This window comes from Ciconia boyciana, chromosome 20 (genome assembly GCF_034638445.1).
Source record: "Ciconia boyciana chromosome 20, ASM3463844v1, whole genome shotgun sequence".
In the NCBI taxonomy this organism is placed as follows: domain Eukaryota; kingdom Metazoa; phylum Chordata; class Aves; order Ciconiiformes; family Ciconiidae; genus Ciconia; species Ciconia boyciana.
In genome coordinates, this window is record NC_132953.1 from 6208281 (window position 1) to 6228308 (window position 20028).

General features: G+C 50.4%; 3 protein-coding genes and 1 long non-coding RNA gene across 7 annotated transcripts; 2 read left to right on the top strand and 2 right to left on the bottom strand.

Moving 5' to 3' along the window:
- Positions 1-1106: 1106 nt before the first annotated feature.
- On the bottom strand, positions 1107-6202 carry FDXACB1 (ferredoxin-fold anticodon binding domain containing 1). Of its 4 annotated transcripts, none has more exons than XM_072884723.1 (5): positions 6034-6202; positions 5330-5486; positions 4987-5190; positions 4176-4334; positions 1107-2231 (listed from the first exon to the last, which is right to left on the bottom strand). In XM_072884723.1, the coding sequence occupies exons 1-5, from the start codon at positions 6200-6202 to the stop codon at positions 2099-2101; spliced, it is 822 nt and encodes a 273-aa protein (XP_072740824.1). In that variant the 3' UTR covers positions 1107-2098. The 4 variants fall into 4 exon arrangements, with proteins under 4 accessions (XP_072740824.1, XP_072740821.1, XP_072740823.1 ...); XM_072884720.1 differs by having other exon boundaries at positions 1107-3441; XM_072884724.1 differs by lacking the exon at positions 1107-2231 and adding an exon at positions 3521-4056.
- Positions 6203-6563: 361 nt separating this feature from the next.
- LOC140661899 (uncharacterized) lies at positions 6564-8628 on the top strand. The gene is made up of 3 exons (XR_012045925.1): positions 6564-6828; positions 7850-7916; positions 8295-8628. It is a non-coding gene; the product is annotated as an uncharacterized lncRNA (long non-coding RNA).
- Positions 8629-9759: 1131 nt separating this feature from the next.
- Positions 9760-13490, bottom strand: CRYAB (crystallin alpha B). Its single transcript, XM_072884610.1, has 3 exons — positions 13017-13490; positions 11297-11419; positions 9760-10083 (listed from the first exon to the last, which is right to left on the bottom strand). The coding sequence occupies exons 1-3, from the start codon at positions 13212-13214 to the stop codon at positions 9880-9882; spliced, it is 525 nt and encodes a 174-aa protein (XP_072740711.1). The 5' UTR covers positions 13215-13490; the 3' UTR covers positions 9760-9879.
- A 1921-nt stretch (positions 13491-15411) lies between these two features.
- Positions 15412-16855, top strand: HSPB2 (heat shock protein family B (small) member 2). Its single transcript, XM_072884820.1, has 2 exons — positions 15412-15505; positions 16404-16855. The coding sequence occupies exons 1-2, from the start codon at positions 15412-15414 to the stop codon at positions 16853-16855; spliced, it is 546 nt and encodes a 181-aa protein (XP_072740921.1).
- The last annotated feature ends 3173 nt before the right edge of the window (positions 16856-20028 follow it).

Here is a 20028-nt window from a genome sequence, read left to right on the forward strand (position 1 = left end):
CAACAAAAGCCAAGACCCGAGCCCTGGTTACAGGGAGGTCACCCAGCGCAAAGCCAGCCATGGCACCTAAGGTGCTGGCGACGCCTTTGTGTGACCATAGCCCCGGTGACAGGGAGGTCCCTTTGCCCAGAGTGCCTTTCTCTTTCCTCCACTTCAGTCTCCCGGGCTTCCTCCGCTCCTCTTCTCGTCGCTCTTGCCTCGCAGTGCCTGCTCTGTCTGTTCTACCAGCTGCTGCAAAGGCACGACGACGCGGTCAGGGCCGAGGGACACCGGCCCCGGCAGGGAGCTCTCCACAGCACCACCCGACCCCGGCCGTCCTCCCGCCCCTACCCCCTACACCCCGCCCTCGGAAAAAACCTCGCAGATCGGCTTTTCTCACCGAATTGGTGCTCCGGTGCTCCCTGCAGGGACGAGTGCGAGGGGTCCTCTGCTGCTCCGGGCTCCTGGCCGCTCCCGGCGGGGGCTGGACCCTCCGCACCCCCTGTGGCGATGGCTGACCGCGCCTCCCCGGGACGGCGCCTGAGCCCCAGCCCTCCCCACGGCGCTCGCAGACCCCCCGAAGGCGATGGTCGACCCCCGCCCGCCCGCCCCGAGGCGATCGCGGCCCGCTCCCCACGAAGGCGATGGCCGATCCCCGCCCCGAGGCGACCGCGGCCCGCTCCCCACGAAGGCGATGGCCGACCCCCGCCCCGAGGCGACCGCGGCCCGCTCCCCACGAAGGCGATGGCCGATCCCCGCCCCGAGGCGACCGCGGCCCGCTCCCCCCGAAGGCGATGGCCGATCCCCGCCCCGAGGCGACCGCGGCCGCCTCCCCACGAAGGCGATGGCCGACCCCCGCCCCGAGGCGACCGCGGACCCTCCCCAGGCGGCGCCGACCCCGCCCGCCCGCCCGCCCCTTCCCCAGGCGGGTCCCGCTCCCCTTCCCCTCAGGCGGCCGCTCTCCCCTCACACAGGCGCGCGACCGTTGGTGACCCCCGCGCGCGACGGCTGCTCCCGCCCGCCCCCGCGAGACGCCCGCGCGCCGCCCGGGGAAGGGGCACGCGCCCCGCGCCCGCCGCGGCCCCCGCGCCTCGTTGCCCGCCCCGCAGGGGGACCGTCTGCACGGCCTCGGACCCGCTCCCGCAGTGCGGCGGGCTCCGACGGCTGCGGCGGAGCCGACTGGGCTCCGCTGGGACGCAGCGCCGGTGGCAGACGCGACAGAGTCTGCCGGCAGCTGAGGGGATCGGTCAGTACCTGACAGGCCCTCCTGCGGCTCCAGCAGGCTCTTGCACTTCCTAGTAGGAGATTTTTATTTCATTCCCAAAGACTCCGGGGGCTCCATTGTTAGAATTCAGGAGCAGATTTTCCAGCTGTAGAATTACTTACTGGTAGAAGACTCTAACGGAAGTATCTGGCAGCACTTCTTAGCGTCTGCGGCAGCCATGCATTACCTAGCGCAATCTGGGAGTCGCGAGAGTGTCAGCAATGACCTCAGGTCTCAGAGTCTTCAACGTTTGTTAAAAGAAAGACCTCTTAGTAGGTCTTGCGCCACGCTATTGATACCTTTCCCCAGTGTAATCCTACAGATTCCAGTAACTCAGTCTGCTGCGGGAGTTCTCTGCCAGCAGTTGCCTCTGCTGTAGCTATTCATGCACTACTGGTGGTACAGCTATCTTCTAGGATCAGTTACTATCCTTCGGAATCTAGTAATGGAATTACCGTTGGTGACTCCCATCTGTACTAGCTCCTCAGACAATAGCCTGCTGGCGCATGTGGCTGGGGCCCCACCGGGTGCACCCCTGGCACTGGCAGCCCAGCACACACCATCCTCCCATAGGGACTGAGCACCTGCGCAGAGTTTTCAGTGCTCAAACTGAACACAACCCTTTGGAAATAGCAAGACCCGCCCTCTTCCAGTGTACGCGGTACAATCGCCACCAGTACGAGGCACCGGGCAAACACAAGCAAGAACAGGAAAAGTGAATTGGCATCAGTAAGGAGATCAAGTCCAGTCTCACAGGACCCTAGCAAAGAAAGGCTCCACTTTTTCAAATGAGCTTTCATATCACACACGCAGAACAGGAAGATGCTTGGTCTTCACTGACAGGAATTTCCACATTCAGAATGTGCACAGGTACTTGAAGCCCACACTGCCCTTGTAAGAGGCACTGCAACAACACACAGTGTTAGGTCCAACAAGACGTAGGCCACATTTTCCAGATCGGCAACAAGTGCAGACGCTGCTCGAGCACCTGAAAACAAGAGACAACGCTCTACCGAAGAGTTACATGCAGGCGTTCGTTTATTTCCTTCCGAAAGAGCAGCTGCATCTCTGCCACCTCCTGGCGGCTCAGTGCCTTGTCACAGGACTGAAAGGTCAGCCTGTAGCAGAGGCTCTTCCGTCCGGTCTCTGACTGCTGGAAACTGTCGATTAACTGGATGGATATGACCATTTCACCTGACACTTGCCTAGCAATGGTGTGAAAAGCAACTTCATCAAATTGTTCCCCATCAGGAACCCAAAAGCTGACATCATGCACATATGAAGGTGGATAGAGAGAAAAACTCTTGAAAAGCCTTAACTGTCCCCTAGGGAATTGAGAGAGGAACCGTGTGTCTGATGTCCAGAGCATTCGCCAGTCAGATATTCCACAGATCAGCATGGTTAGGAGGTCAAGATTCAGTGAAGCAAAGACAACAACCAACTCACTGCTTACTAGCTCATAATGAGCTGTCCTTATAATTCCCACACAGGAACCCTTCTCACAGGAGCCTGAAGTATCTATCTCCATACAGATGAAGTACTGAATTTTACCAAGCTGAGATTCAAAAGCAGCAAAGTCATTTAGCTCAGTTGTTTCAAAGCTCATTGCTTCCTGCAGATTGATATTCAATTTAAAGCTGGAAACAGTCTGGTGAAGAGAATGTATGCTGGTTTTAATGTTATTCACCAACACCTGGATACAGCTGTTCTCTGTACCCCTGTTAGTTGCACATACAAGAACCATCTCATGAAAAACAGGCACGGAGTAAGGAGTGATAAGACACTTCCTGAAAACTGGGCCAGAAAGAACATAAAGTGTCCCTGGGGAAAAGGCTCCTCTTTGTACTACTGCCTGAGCATAAGGTAGAAGAGAAGGTCTAAGACAATACTGTTTTGAAATGTGGCATCCTTCTTGTACATTCACCCAGCCATTCTTATCTGTGTCCCTGCAAAAGTCAACATGGGAAAATGAAACTGCATTTGCCAATCCATTAGACATTTCTTCAGTACTTTGAGTCTCTTCTGGGCTCAGAATGATCCAAAAGATATTTGAGCGACAAACACCATTGAGGTGACCTTGGTGGAGCAGAGAAAGGCAGTAGTCAATGTTTTGTAACGGAAAGGCTTGGCTGAGCTCTGCAGTAAGCTTCTCCTTTACTGTCCGTACTGGATGATTTGAATTTAGTTCTAGGAAACCCCTGTGAAAAATAAAGTGCAAATTACAGACACCACTGAAGAAATTTCCTTGAAATGCCTTCCTGTGATCATAATTTGAGAGCAGCAATTTACCCAAAACAATCTCAGATATTAAGCCGGTTTCTAGTAACTACCTGAACAAGCCAGGTCTTTCATCAAAGGTGTTGCAATGGCTAACGTGTTTTCAGGACAATGGTATTTGTCTCCAGGTTGCAATCAAGAATTAACGGCACTTTCGCTGGTAAAAAACGAATGGGACTTAACAGTCAGCATCACCATTTCCACTCAGCACAGGCATTACCAAACTACAGAAATGAATCAAATTATGCTAGCCCTGGATAGTCTCCGAAGTACACAGCAGTTCGCCTAAGAGGTTAGCATTTTTTATCCTAGCTAGCCTTAGTATTGTGGTACTAGCAGACACCAAGTCAGCTCCTGAATTTCTTCCACAGTACAGTAACACAGATTAAAGTTTTCATTTTTATTTGTGCATTCAAGTATACAGCAGCTTGGTCTCAACCATAAAGTTTCTTTTTGTTCTGTAGACTTGTTTGTAAGTAGCCCATAACCACAAGCCAACATGAAGCAGACTTGAAAAAGAAATGGAACAGGACATTCTGTAAAGGGGAAAGGAGGGAAAGTGAAGCAATTCCATTTTATGACACCTATGCTGGTCATTCCCTTTGAGAGCAGGAGTGTGTGTTATTGCCAAACAGAAACTAATTATAAAACTTACCTATTAATTTTATCCACAAGTACTTGTGGTACTTGAAAATAAACTTTTCGGCTTTCCAGTTCTATCTCGCAGATCATAGGTTTGAAACACGGAAGTGGTGTGCTTCGTGTGAAAATGTGGTCTAAAGCACCCTCTACACAAAAAGATTTATCTTGACTCCTGACAATACACAAAAGCAGAGCAAAGTCATCGATCACTCCCTATATTTAATGTGTCACAAGTAAGCATTACACAGATAACTCTGTGTAACACTAACACACCTCTTGTTGAATCCCAGGTCTTGTTACAAGGTGACAAAAATGCAACAATACCATATCTTTACTGGGCAGGTGGTCCAACATCGGAACAAGTTGCACAGAAAGGTTGTACAGTCTCCACCCCTGGAGACTGAATGTGGCTCTGAGCGACTTGCTCTAGCTGGCTCTGCTTTGAGCTGTGGGGTAGGACTAGATGGTTGCTGGACGTCCCTGCCAACTTCAACCATGCTGTGATTCTGTGATTGTCTGCTAAGCAGATACACATACCACAGTCCTCCTGCTGTCTTTAGGATGAGATTGACATTTGTTCTGAAATGGACCATTTTGACCTTTAAAATTCTAAGATAATCTTATTTTTTAGAGGGTACTTTGACAAGAAGCTTGCATTTTTATCTTGGCTATTCTTAGAGGTGAAAAAGAACTGTAGCTATTTTCTGGAAAATTAAAGGGAGTTCCTCTCTCCAACAAACAAGATACTAAAAGAACATACTAGTGCTAGGCATTATAAGAGCACAAATACCAACTTTCAGTTTTGCCACATGATGGTTAGTTACCTGTAGCCTGTACACTTATATCCATGGATAGTCTCTGCTTTAAAAGGATGAACGTTACTCAAGATAAATCCAGCTCCTGCTGCCACAGCCACTATTTGCCAGCTGTTGTGCCATTCTCTCCTTGGTTGATCAGCAGGTGTCCCACCCTGTCCATTGCAAAGAGCCACATGGACCTCTCCCTCCTCTGTCAGCACTTCTGCAGAGCTGGAAGGAAAGCCAGGCAATAAGAAAAATCCTGCTAGCACACCCAGAAATTTTATAGTGCCAGAAAAACACCTGTAACACAGCTAGAAATCTGTATCACAACAGTCAATTAGCATAGAACTACTTCTGGTTTACTCACCTATGGAAAAAGTGGGCAAGAAGCTCTCTGTTCTTCACTACCCCAGCCTTTCTCCCACAGTGAGGGAAGTTGAAGTAAATACAATCAAATTCTCTTTTTTCTGGTAAAAAATAGTCCTTCAGCTTGGTGCAGTCCACAGAAAACACAACTTCATCTCCTTCAAAAGTAAACAAAAAACAAGACTCTGATGTTTATAATTGCGGAAAATTTTAAAGAAAGGTAGCAATTAAAGTCCTCTAGTCCATTTTTAAGCATATCAGAGCAGCAGCTGCCCGGCATCTTCCCACTCACATGCATTAGGAAAACCAGAAAGCCTAGGCTCCCTTTGCTGTCTTGCAGAGACTTCTGCTAACTGGCTACTTGTTTCAGTCTGATAAGATTTGAGGGTATTTGATTTAGCCTCTTGGACAATTCCAATTCCTCGTGGCAAAAGTGGGCTTCCAAGACGCCTGGAGTGGCGAAGGTCTATAAAGTGACTGAGCAATTCCTACGGAGGCACCGCAGCGCCAGGTCCCTGATTTAAGGAAGGCATGCCGCTCTCGAGCCTTGCTTCGACCGTTACGAAGAGCGGTTACGACTAACGGCCGAGTACCAGCGACACCGTTTCTCTCCCCGTCCCGGCCTCTTACGTCGCTTTGCCCGAGGGCCGCCACTGCCACCCGCCCTCCCCACCGGCCAGCCGAGCCCCGCCGGCGCCGACCCACCTCTCTCCCGCAGCCGCCGGATGCTCTCCGCGGCTCGCCCCCGCCCAGACACCTCCTCTTCGCTCTCGTAGCAAGTGGCCACGACGTGGGTCCCCGCGGCCCCGCACAGGGAGGCCGCGAAGGAGAAGTTGCCTTCCCCGAGCAGCAGGACGCGGCGCACCGGCTCCATGTCCGCAGCCAGGCCGGAGGCCGGCGCGCGCGGGCCGCCGGCGCTCCCTCATGACGTTTCTGCCGGCCAGCGGGCCGCCGGTGCGCTCATCGCCTGTTGGTGGCGTCAGGCCGCGCCGCCCCGGTCCCTCGTGAGGCCGCTGGCCGCCGGCTGTGGGGCGGCGAGCTGCGCTTTGCAGCGGCCCGGGTCTCCGCGCCTCCCCTGGGCCCGCTGCGGAAGCGGCTTCTCCCCTCGGGCGTGGCCTGGGCCTCTGCGGGCCTCCCCGGTGCTTTGTCGGCAGCCGCTCCCCCTCACGGACCCTCTGCGCAGGGCCCAAATAGCTGCCGGCGCCCCTGGCGAGGCCAGGAGCGGTAACTGGTGCGCCGCTGCACTCCCGGGACTGCAGGTTACGGCTTGAGAGAGAATAGCGATGCTTTACTGTCGCCTGTTCTATTTGTGTGCCTTCAGCTGCTGCACAGGGCAAGGACAGTGTTTCAGGAGTCACATGAGTAGTGACAGTGGAAGGCTTAAAATTGGCAAAGGCAAGCTCCAACAGACACCTACCGCCTGCAGTTTATGAGGTCTGGTCCTGGTTCAGGCATTAGGTCCCTGTGGCCTTGGGTAAATCACTTCGTCTGTTTCAAAGGGTGGGTAAGTTACTCTGAGAGGTATTCAGTAAGGTGAAGCTGAGAAATGCAGTATCACAGTTTAGGAAAATAGATACTTACCATACCACCTCCTCCCCCCCACCCCCACCCCGAAAAAAGAAAAAAAAATGCTTTTTGGCATCAAGAAGGAACACAGTTCTTCTGTGGAAGTGTAGGAGGTCTTTCTCCAGTCACCAGGGGGGTGGAAGGGACAACATTGCATGTCACGTTACCTGCTGTTGAGATCCAAGCTGATCCTAGGGAGTTGTTGATTTCTATTGCCAGACCATGTCCAAGATCTGCTTGTACAACTCCCTCCGTGGCTCCTTAATGCATGCTACTGGCCATGCTACTGTCCCGTGGACTGGGACAGCACTTCTAAGTTTTCCCTGTATGGCTGGAGGTGCACCACCAATGAAAATGATTACTCAATGAAAACCCTTATGGGGAACTAGAATGAAGAGCAATATGATATCCAGAGAATTGTGCAGCCCAAGCCACTTGTTCCCAGGAATGTCCTTGTGCTTTTCGTTACTGTGGATATAGCAAATCTCAGTTGAGATGATCACTGGTCACTTAATTTGTCATGCACACAGGGCATTATCCTTTCAATCCCCAGCTACGAATCCATCAGAGGTAAGCCTCCCATGAGTAGCTTCCCTTTCTGCAGCCCCGCTCCTAGTCTTTTCTACTGTTTTTTAAAAATGCAGAAAGGCAACAGTCAGCACCCTTTTCTCTGATGAGTGCCCTACAACAGTCCCACTACAGGAGTAAAAATGTGAGGAATGCTTTTTTGTTTAAACTCAGTCTTACTCCTTGCAACAGTGGCCCCAGTCCAGCTCTCTTTCCTTTGCTGTTCAGATGGTGAATCAAAAGTAATCACCGAAGCTTTGTGATCTTAGGTTAGACTGATTTGAAAGTAGTAGTGCAATTGCAGACACTTTGGTCTTCCTGTAAGATATAAAATGTTAAAGTTTTTTATTTATATTTAGCCATGCTAAATGTGAGTTTTTCTTTTCAGTGTACTCACTGCTTTGAAACAACATACTCTTCAGATTACAACAAGGGAAAGCATCACAGAATAAAAAGTACGTGCACAGAACTGAAACATAGTCTGTTGGATCTGTAGTGTAGCTAGAGGAGCTTCTGAATGACATTTGTGCTTAGAGATGACAGAATTGTTTTCTGTCGTTTTCTCATTGTTGAGTTGTGCTCCTGTGCCACCACAGAACAGGTATTTCGAGTCATTCAGGGAGTGGTATTTGCATTTCAAGTATTCTTGTCTAGCTAATCTCATAAAGTTTGTCACCAAGGAGCTTTCACTCAAAATTCCCATTTCTTGCTCCTGAGTTTGAGCCTAACAAAACCCTGCTGTATAGAAAAGATTTCCCTCAGTTGCACTTTCTGGATATATTCTAACTATTTTGCACTTACTTCCTCAAGCTTTTTTGTGTTTATTCTTTCAGGATTTGAATGAGAACCTTGTTGGTTTCCAAGCCAACACCCTGAGTTGGAACCTCCTTTGTTCAACCCAACTGCTCAGTCCTGCTACACAATAGACTGCAGGCCTCCATATGGCAGCATTTTTTTTGCTTGTGTCCAACACTCAGAGAAGGAACAAGAAGGATGCAGGAAGAGCAACAGAGATGGAGAGAATCTGCAGACTATGCCTTCAGAGAAACAGGAGGCCTGTCTGCTTGCAGTGCTACAAGGATATCCTTCAAACAAAAAGACCTGTCACACATTAAAGCCAAATGTAGCATCACGTGAAAAATGTTCTTCCTGCTTTCTAAGCTGTATTGTTTGTAACCTATGTGTGTTTCTGTCATTTGTTTTGGGTGCAGAGGTGACTGCAAGTCACCAGTCACCCTGCACCTTGTCAGTCAAACCCAACTAACATCTTAACTGGAAGAGCTTATTACAACCAGCTAATAGGAAACACTCGACCTTGGCAATTAGGTGGGATTTGGGGTATTTGACAATGACCCCACATCACTGAGTGCTCATTTTATTTTTCTCACTTAAAGCCGTGGAAGAAGCATGCCTTCTCAGTTCATTTGAGATTTAAACTGATCCCTTCTAATATAACTTTTGTCCTAGCAGGTATAGGTATAAAGAATGTAGAAAATAGGTCAGGTCATAACTGAGTCTGATGATCTGTGTGACAGATGTATGGCATTCTGTCCTTTTTGGAGATGAATTTTAGAAATTCAGTTCAAATAATACAGACTTTCCTTTATGCTCATATCCCTTTGAAGAGAGGTGCTAAGCAGATTATGACACCTCAGAAGGACTTAATAGTGTTTTGTACCACTCAACAATGTTAGCGTAAATCAGATTAATACTGTAGACATCAGATCGTGTTCATTGTTTGAAGGACACTGACAACATAGTTTCAAAGTGATGCAATTTTTACCATGAGAGCAGGATGTTTTTCTCCTCTCTGGATATATCTGTGTTTACTGCAGCTATGCAGTTTTCATCTGCAACTGCTCTGAATTGGTTGCAGCACTTGGATGCTTCTCCATAACATGAGTCATTCTAGAGATTTAAGATACAGTTGTCTTCCATTCAGTTGTTATCTAATACCCACATTTCGAATGGTTTTCAATTGTTGTGAAGTTGTTTTACCAGTCTAATCTCCACTGGAGAAACTTTTCTGTTGCTTGTGAAACACTCTGAAATCCTCCGGCAACATTGAAGGAAAAGGCTCATGCAATTAGATGTTTGCAAAACATTAGAGTACACGAAGTGAAACTAGCAGAGTGTTTCTGAACACCAAGACAAGCTCTCCTGGACACACCTGCCACTCAAGCTGTAAGAAAGAATGATGCCAGGCACATTTCCCTGCACTGCAACCTGATGCAGCTTTCTTGACCCAACACTTCCCTTGTCCTCAGTGCTCAAAACAAAAAAATACAAACTGCTTATTCATGTTTTATTTGTTAGTAAACTTACTCAGCATAAATAATAAGAGTAGCCATTCAGTACAGCTGGCATCTGATGAAAAGTGCTGTTGAATGGCCCCCTGGGGTGACTTTAAATAGCAGCCTACTTCCTTTGGGCTCCTGCAATGGCAGGCTTCTCTTCACGGGTGATAGGGATAGTGCGTTCAGGGACGTCGCTTTGTTTCCTTGGTGCGCTCACCGTCAGGACACCATCCAGAGAGAGTGATGAGGTTATGGTCAGGGGGTCCACATCATCTGGAATCCTGTATTTCCTGTTGAACTCCCTGGCAATAAAGCCATGCTCATCCTTCAAAAGGAGAAGAGAAGGAACAGCCCTGATTAGAAATGTTCACTCAGTTCCACCTAAACCATGGGCCCTTTGCATAAAGTCTGAGATCAGGAAGCTCCAGCTCTCAAAGGAAAACTATTCAGAAAGTTGAAAGAGTTTTTATTATGAGATGCCCTTTTTAAAGAGCCAAGACTGGCCGAAGTGAGACACTGCCCTGCCTAGGTTGTAGGTGCCTGCAGGTACACTGTTTACAGGAGGAGGCTTTATGTTCCAGCTCTTGGGCCAGCCAGAGACTGGCTTCATTGCACAGTGGTGTGCTGTCATTCCTAAGATGCAGCAGCTAGACCAACAGTGCTAGAACATGCAGTGCCAGACAGCAGCTAGAACATGCGGTGCCAACCATGCCTGTTCCTGAGGGTTTCCGGAGCTCTACTAATACACAGCTTTCTAGTGAGCTGATCTCTGCTATAGTGCTTGATTATTTTCTTAACCAAAAAAATTTGCAGAAGCTATGTCAGGATTACAGGCTTCCACCAGCTGCAAGTAATGCTGTATTTCCTCACTGACAGATCTGTGCTCCCAGAAGCTCTTAGAGCTGACAATTCCAGTGACATAGCTACTTTATCATGTGGATTCATTTCCCTCTGGCAGGGAGGTGGGGGTGGGGGATAGGAGGGAGATGGGGTCTGGCAAACCCTGTTACATACAACTTTGGACATGGCTTTTGACTTCTGTCTGCCCAGTTGCCACACGGGTCTCCAGAGCCAGCAACCAGTGCGATGACTGACAGCAGAACGCAGCCTTTAAGGATTACAAACTGAAAGATGGGCCTTTTTCAGGAAGAGGTAGCCTCATGGTAATGGAACAGGGCAATGCACTGATTCATTATGTGGTTTAATTATTACAGTTCGTTGTTAGCTTATTGAATGCCTCCCTGCATTCCTGGCCTCTTCCCAGAAAGAGGGAGGCCCAAAAATGCCCATTTCAAAGATGATTTTCCAGTTCAGTTCACAGTTCATGTAACATCAGCAACAAATCTCCACCCTGTTGCTGCCCAGTCTGGGATCAGCTGGGGGGGTTGCACAGAGCATCTTCCATTAGGATTGGTTGATAAAAAACATTAGAAGTATTTCAGATGAGCAGAGGGGAGGATTGTTTTGCAGTCTCCTTGTTTAACCATAGATGAGGAAGTTCACACTGCCTATCAGTCGAACAGTTAAAGTAGAAGTACCTGGCGCTCATCGTGTTTCCCGTGAATTTCTATCATGTCCCCAAGCACCTTCACTTTTAGCTCCTCAGGGGAGAAATGCTTCACATCAAGATTTACAGAAAATTTGTCCTTCTCCAGTCGCATCTGCAAAACAAGGGGGTGACTTCAGAAAAAAGCAGGTGATGGTTTCAGCTTAAAAAGGCTCTCAGAATATAGCAGTTCAAGACTCAAACTGGTATCTACACATGCACTGTCTGACCTTCATTCGATCCTGGGATTCTGATCTGGGTGGCTTTGTCCCTTGCTGGCCTGTTACATTAATGCCCATCACTACAGTATTTAAAATGTGAATGCTTTCTCCTGATCACATGGGATAAATGTTTTCCTTCGGAGCGAGGAAGAGATTCTCTTAATCTGAATTTGTTAAAACTGACTCTTTAGTTGGCGTACAGGTTTTGCATCCAATTCTTTTTACAGAACGTCTGGAGGTTTCAAGTTTCTGTGACTGGATTTTGCAAAAGAAACCCTGACTGCGCAGCTGACTGCAGCTCATCTGCAGGCTTTCCCCTGCATCATCACTCTTTAGTAACGAAAATATTGTGTCACTGGCAAGCAGTACTGTCTCACTGATCACCTCTGTTATCTGAGCAGCAGGACTTCTGCCAAAACTCTGAGCCACCTGCTGCTAATCTCACCTCCTTCCCTTCCATTTTGCACTTTATTGCCTCTAACAAATACTGCTTTTTGCTGCTTCCTGAGGTTGAATTTGCATTTTCTGCTGTCTTGCACATGTTTGTGGGATTTTGCTGTTTGAGCTGGCTGTCTCTGCCTTCCTGCTGCATTTGTGGTCGGGGAGCATGTGAGCCTCCTGGAGCTCTGCTCTGGGATGTGGAGGTGACCTCTGTGCCAGCTCTAGGCTTACTGGTTTCCACAATTTGACCTGGGAGTCTAAGTGCTTCCTTCTCCTTCTAGATTATTTGTGAAGATTTCTCCACTGAGATAGTCAGATGTTGTTATCTGTGGTGCTTATTGTGGCTGCTTCAGTGGACAGCCAGACCCAGGTCACTAAATCAAGGGAAACATTATGCAAAGATTAAAAAAATACTTTCCTCTCACTTCTTTGGCTTAGAATAGCTCTACAAGTTACTTGTAAAAAGACAGTTGACTCGCAGAACAGGCAAGGTTGGTTGAACTGCATGCTTCCTGGCTCAGCCCCTGAAGCAAGCAGATGGCTGCTTCATGATCCTTTGGGTCGTGTATCTTACTTAAAATGCTGCTCTCCTCAGCAGTGAGTCTTCAAAATAGGCCCCTTTTTCCACAGCAACCATGAGCTCCCACACTGCCTGACATGAGGATCCCACTACCCCTGCCCACTGCCCCATGCTGTTTGTTTCTCAGGAGGGAGTGGGATTGAAAGTTTTGCACAGCAGACAGGGAAATTAGGCTTTCTCCTTTCTTCCATCAGCTCTTAGAGTCATTTCCTGCACACACTCAGCTCAGTTTGCCTCTATTCCCAACACTATGGCAATACTTGCTCTGTCACAAATGATTAGCAGAGCATGCAGAGGTTCTTGCCTAATGCAGAGGAGCAGAGGCACAAACACAGCACCATTTTCCCTAGCCTTTTCCTAATAACCACCTACAAGCAGCTTCCAAGCTCTCAGCTCTCATGGGTCTCCAGCTCCAGACCCATCAGGATGTGCACACAGCGATAACAAAGAGCATTAAGAAGGAAGATTACCTCAGAGAGTCCCGTCTCTAGCCAACTGGGCATCCGAAGAATGGAGGATCTCATCAGGAATGGACTGAGGCTGGGGGAAGCAGGGAGCAGCTCTGACTCCTGCAGGTGCTCTCCGAAAATCTGGTCAAAGATACGACTTGGTGCCAACCAAGATAACAGGGGTCTGCGGATCAGGGGGTTATGAATGGTGATATCCATTGGAGTGCGCTGGAGGAGCCTGGCAAACAACTGTGCTGCAGTGCAGTGCCGGGAGCAGGGCACAGCTTTATACCCGTGCAGCTGGACTGGCCTTCCCCCCCGCCTGAGGCCTCTTGAACAGTGGTGTCAGGGATTTTATTGTCCCACGCCTGGGCTGGTCCCTTCAGTGGTGCCCAGTAGCTGTCTGGGGGATTTGAACACGCCGCTGAGGAGGAGGGGGAAGGGGAGAAGAAGAAAAGGAGCCTAATGGGGCAGCAAGAAGCCAAACTGCCCAGCCGCCCGCCCTGCTCCCCCACGTGCTGTTTATCTGCAGAGTCCCAGGCAGGCTTGGCGGATGTTCCCAGCTGCTTCGGATGCCAGCAAGATCAATGCAGCTCCTATCTTTGGCTCACAGGGAAAATGACAAGGGGCCGTTGTTCCCACTGCCAGCACTGAGACTTTAGCTCCCCACATCACCCACCAGTCTAGGAAGAGACTACAGAGTTCCTTTGCCTCTCCTTAAGGCAAAGGAAGCCACAAGCCTGCTTTAGTCAGAGGGCAGGAAAGATCCTGGGAGGTCTTTGCTGAGATACCACTGGCAGTGTGGCTCTCTGCAGCCCAGTAAGCCCCGCTGCCCTAGTGCACGCCCATTGGTGTGTGTGCGAATAAAGGATGGCTTTCTCCACAGTGCTTCAGCCCAACACCTCTTGTCCTTTGCCCAATACAGAAGACACTTTGCTGGAGAGAGCAGAAGAGCCTGACACTCTGTGACCTCAGAGTACTCCAGAGGACTGTAAGCAGAGATAAACCGAGCATGCCAATGGCCTCCACGGTGCTGCGCTGCAACATGCCTTCTCAGGGATGCAAGCTAGCTCTGTCTGCCTGTGCCCCTGCAGTAAGCTGATTTCCTATAATTATGCTCCTAATACATCTTAATTCAGACATTTATTTTAATTCCTGCCTCACCTGTGAACCTAAATAATGGGAATGGGTTCAGGCTAGCAACTGCCCCATTGGGCAAGAGCTAGTCTGCCTCTGAGAGCTCGGAACTTAAATACAGTTACTGGCTCAGAGGCACGTCATTCTTATTGCTAGCACCACCAGACCCTTGCAAGAGGGTTTGACCCGCTTCCTCTCAGCTTGCCTGCAAGAACAGGGAGCAGAATTTGCTCTGTGCAAGCTCAGGCCATAAATACCTTCTCTAATTCCCCATTACATCAACAGCAGTGCACCTGCTCTCTCATACTGCAGGAATGTGGAGTCAAGGAAATCTCTGGTTTCAGGGTACAAGGAGCTTAACTGGGCACTACTTCTCCGCCCCACCCCTGCCCCCCCAGTTCAATAAAACTGGATCTATGCAAGCTTCAGACCCCTGGTTAACTCATGATCTCTGGCAAAGGCATTTCTCTGGGTCTCATTACATTGTGCCAAAGCCCTGGCCAGGGGACAGTCTGGACAGCCAGCTTGTAGCAGCACAGTTTGGGATGTGGAGGTGTCAGCAGTGGGATCTGGATCCTGTCTAGCCCTGCTTAACTACCTGCAGCACTTCACCACTCACAGGAACAAAAGGCTTGAGCCATCTCCTCAGCTTCTGGGAAAATCAAGCTCCTTTGTGTGGGGCACAGGAGGGGCTGATTTTGGCCCTAAGCTCATGGTGGGGCGATGGGTGTGATAGGGAATTCATGTGACTTTGCATGACCTGATCAAGCACCAGCCAGCATTAGCTACTGCCCTGTCCCCGTGGGGTGCTTCAGGGCCAGCAGGACCAGTGTCAGGGACTCCTTGAACCTGCTTGCAATGAGCCTTCTTGCTGTCACTTGCCTTTGGGACCACCACAGGCAGCAGAGCCCGGGGTCTGTCCTGCTTTCTACTTCAGCCTCCCTCAGCTCACCTCTGTGCCTCCCTGCTGTATTTAGCTGCCCATTTGTCTCTTGCACCCCCTGCTCAAGGAGGGGATCTCAGGGGCTGGGAGGAGGTGCGGGATTTTCAGGAGGCATCCCTGACTGCAGGCAGTGCCTGCAGTCCCTGCTGGAATGCAGTGAGAAGCTTCCCTCGTCACCCTGGCGAGGCATCCTGGGGCCTGTGCGTGTGGCTATTTTGGTCCATCTTTTTATCACACACTCCTCCCTGTGGAATTCGCCCAATTAAAACCTTGCAATCTGCAGCCTTCACTCTCAGAGGCAGTGAGTGCTTGGAAGGTCCCCTTCCCAGACACGCCATGGCTGCACGGACTGTCCCCCATGCCTACCCCATGAGTTCGGAGTACGAGTTTGCCAACCCTAGCAAGATCTACGACCAGAACTTTGGAGAAGGTAAGAAAGGAGGTGGGATCCCCCTGGCGCCTTTCTCTCCTCTGGTGCAGGAGGGCTGGTGGAGTCACCCTGGGGAGACTGAGCTCCAGAGCAGGCCAAGCTGCTGGAGCCAAGGAATTTTGGAGCCAAGGAATTTTGAGCATAAGAACCCAGGTCAAATCGGGGGAAATATCCAGGGAATAGCCAGGCTCTCTCTCTTCATGTTCCATCCATGCCTACTGCTGTCTCTCCTGTTCCTCCCTCATGCCCCCAATGGTCTGGCATTCATGCATATGCTGTGCAAACATGGAGCAAAATGTGCCTGGGCGGGGGGGGGGGGAGAGTTTTTGCAACTGAGGGCAGTGGAGAAAAGCTGAGCTGGGGTGTTCAGCACAAAGCCAGGCAATGGCTGGCAGAGGGGAAGGAATGTGGGCAGCAGCAGAACCATTCAGCACCAGCACAACAGCATGAAAAGGCAAAAAGCTCCAAGGAAAGCCCTCTGGACAATGGCACACAAAAGGCCTTTAGTTCTTCAGGGCAGTTTCTTCACCATCAGCATTTTCCATGCCCATGCCTGGCTGTGGGCTTTGCACTGCAGAGCACCCAGTGCACCTACCAGTCCCTCCCTGTCCACCCAGCAGACATGTGAAAGCTGGACGCCAGCCCTTGGCTTGCTGGCAGCTGCCAGCTGTGTGGTGGGAGGCAGTGGCTGGTGGGCATCTGCGTCTGTGTGTGTTTTGGAGACACAAAGGTAGGAACTGCAAGACACTCCGTCCACATTGTGCTAATGTGGTGGCAAAACCAAGGTGTTTGCCAGGTCGCAGCCTCCTCCTGTCAACCTCCCCTATCTGCTGCCAACCATCCTTCTCCAACTCCTTCCCCTGGAAACCCCACACTCCTCACTGAGTCTCATTTTCAGGTGTGTCCCCATGTGAGATTTTAGCCCCTGCCCTGTACCATGGCTACTACATCAGGCCTCGGATCAATAAGCAGCTGGATCGAGGCACCTCTGAGATCAGCCTCAATGAGCACAAATTCCAGGTGTTCCTGGATGTCTGTCACTTCCTGCCAGATGAGCTCACCGTTCGCACCGTAGACAACCTGCTGGAGGTGATGGGGCAGCACCCACAGAAGGTTGACCGCCATGGCTTCATCTCCCGAGAGTTCACCAGGACCTACATCCTCCCTCTGGATGTCGACCCCTTGCTGGTGAGAGCCACGTTGTCCCACGATGGCATCTTAAGCATTGTGGCTCCCCGGACGGGGAAGGAGGTGAAGGCCAGAGTCAACGAGGTGAAGATAACACAACAGGAGCAGCCCGTGGGGAAAGAAGAACAGTCTGAGGAAGGAAAAGGGAAGGAAGAGTCCTAAAGGCCCCAGATCTGGGCTTGAGCAGGGAGGGAGGGGGGACAGGGATGGGGAATCCATGGTGCCAGACCCCTATTTCTCACCATCAGTGTTTAGCAGGGCTGTGAGGCAGCCATATGTATGCCAGACTTCTGCTTCTTAAGGCTGATGGCTGGAAAAAGGGGCTTGGAACTGAAAAAAGAGGGGGACTACAGTGTTAGTGTGAGGGACTGTAATGCAAGTTTTCTCTTAGGTCAAGTGCTCATTGAGGACCATGCAGGGTGCTCTTCTCTCACCCCAAATGGCAAGGGTCACTCTTACCCTAAACTGTGAGGCTGTGTCGCAGTGGGCTGTTAAACAGCTGCTGTGCTCTAGCCTAGAAGGATACTGGGAGAAGGGAAGAGATGATCCCAATGCCTCACTTCTGAGCTGGTGGCTGACCTTTGTGGAGATGGAAGGTGCTTGTTGGTCTGTAAAAGTGCCTGCAGCTCTCAGGAGGAAAGAGGAATAAATCTGCCTCTCATCTTCTCTTGTTTGCCTTGGATTCATGTTGCTTCTGGCCAAGCTGCTCTGCAGCAGGAAGGATGGACAGTGCCTTAGCTGCTCCAGATGCGGGGAGCAAAGCAGCGGAGAGTTCATGCTGAGCTCATCTGTGGAAATGGCATCAGTGGGGACTTGGAGGGACTCTGTCCATGGGGCAGCCAGGGGGACCTCTGTGATTGGCCCTCCTGGCTCAGGTGCAGCTGGAGTTGCTTGCTGTTGTAGGGAGCCCACAGTGGACAGCAGCCTTGAGGAGAAAAGGTGTAGAGTGATGGGCTCTTGGAGGCTCACTGTGCATTTCCAGATCTGGAGCTGGTGTTAGCCCAAGTAAACAAATGCCAAGCCACCGTGTCTGCCTGCTTTAGCCCTCTAGTTTATGGGACATAAGGCTTGTTCACATGCAGACCTTTTCAGCCCTTGTGAGGGGAGTGAACCCCAAAATGCTGAAGGGAAAGGCTCTGCTCAGATCCCAAGTGCCTTGCTGGCATCCCAGCACTCTCAGTAGAGTCACAGAGGGGATGAATTTGTCCCCTTTTGCAGACACCATGATGCTACCGGCTATATGAGAAATGTCTCTGTAGTCTTGTGATGTTGGGCCAGGGATCGTGTGTGCTGCTGTCGGTGGCAGCTGCTGCCTCAGATGGCCCCGAGGGCTCAGCAGGTGCCAGTTGCAATCCTTGTCTTGTCAGAGCCAATTAAAGCAGCCAAAATGCTGTGTCACTGGCCAAATATGGGGGTCCCTGGCCTACCTCAGTGCAGCCCTCCCACAGAGCAGAGAGGAGCTTCCAAGGTCCCTGTGGACAGAGCTTCTTCCTCTCCCTACTGGGATGTGACGTGCAGGCTTCTGCACTCTGCCTCCATGAGTACATAGGGCCAGAAATGCCCTGCTCAGGAGTCTATCCCATGCAGCACACCTCCTCGGTTGATGAAACACTGGTATAAGGCTGCTTTTTCACCCTTGCTAGGCAAAGTGAAATCCAGACGAGACTGAACCACTGTGCAGCCACTGCCAGCAATGAGGATCAGAGTAAAATTAAGAGCAGCCCTGCCTGCCAGCCTCATGAGAGCAAGTGGGAGGATGGCTAATCCTCCACCCCCCACCCCGGTGCAGATCAGATACCCACACTCACAGTCTGTACTGCTGAGGGATGCCCTTACTCATGAAGTAGGATCAGATAAGTTGCTGCCACTAAGTATTTCAGATACTGTCAAAATAAAGATCACCTTTACAGCAGGCTTTGTCTAAGTCATTAATAATAATTCCAGAGATAATCCTGGGCTAGTGACTTTCAATCAGCTGAATCAGGTACTTGTAAGGGCAGGAACAGCCCAGTCCTTAACTGCTCACCTGTGTACAAGCCTCTCTCTGCTCCTCAGTGCACGCCGCACCAGTCTCGTGCACTGCACCAGATACATACCGCATCCCATTCACAGCAGCACCCACCTGAGTCCCGAGTCCCAGGACAGCTGAGTTCCCGAGCCCATCCCTGTGGTGAGGACAGAGACCTGTGTCTGTGTGTGGGCTCAGGCATGGCCATAATTTCCTTAGTCCCCTGCCATAAAAGGATTCCTCAAACTCACAGCCACTTCAGAGCAGCAGCTATAAAAGGCTTTTCTTTGTCTCTGATCTGGCATCTTCTGTGCTGGTAAGAAGGATCGATGGTCCCCTCGCTCACTGCAGGCCTCCTGTCACTAGGATAAACATCTTCACTGGATTTGGGATAGGGAGGATGGCCAACATATGACCTGCAAGCTGGGCAAAGGGTGCCTGGCTGAACGACTGCACATACACACACAATGCAGACATGGCACACACTAGAACATGAAATGCCATGTGGCCCTGCTCTGACTGTGCAGCACAAGGGCTGTGGGCTGCTGAACCACTGGGGGCTGAAAACGGCATGTGGCCAGGGCTGGGGCTGCACAGGGAGCGGATTCTAAGACAAAAGTGCCCAAAACAGTTCAGAGCTCTCTCCTTCATTTTTTACAGACAATGCCAGCTTGTTATGTGCCTGTACCACACCTATCACAGTGTGGTCCCAGTCCCTTGGTGTCTGAGGTACCTTGACATTATTGCAATAGAAATGCACAGCATTAGTAGCCATTACACAGTTCTGTTCCCTCTCTGGCTTTTATTAGCCCCGTCTTTGCTCTCCAATGAGTTCATTTTCTATTGCTGTGCACTTGCAGGCTTGTCCTGTGCCAGTTGCACAGCTTGTTACCCAGACGATGTCCCCGAGTGCATGAAGACAGCTGCCCCAAGCAGTGATGCAGTGAGAGGGGCTGGCACTGCCTGGTGTCAGCCACTGGGCTGTTCCTCTGCACCCTGGCAGGCTTTGCATAAAATAGCCTGATCGGTTTGCTGAGCAGGAGCGCTGGAAGCCATGCTCTCTTTCATCCCTGCAGACACAGACTGAGGAGGGAATGCAGAGTGGCAGCCAAATGCTCTCCAGCTCTGCCAATGTTTTTGATGCCTTTCTGTTTCTCTGATGGAGCTCAAACCAGCAGCTCCAGTATTTGTGAAAGGGGCTGATGGGAACAGGCTCCTAGACTTTTTTTTTTCTTCTTCTCCATAAAGCAACAAAGCCCAAGTTATCCCAGAAATCAAAACAGACACTGGCTCACTAAAGCAACAGTGTCTGTGGCAAACCCAGAGA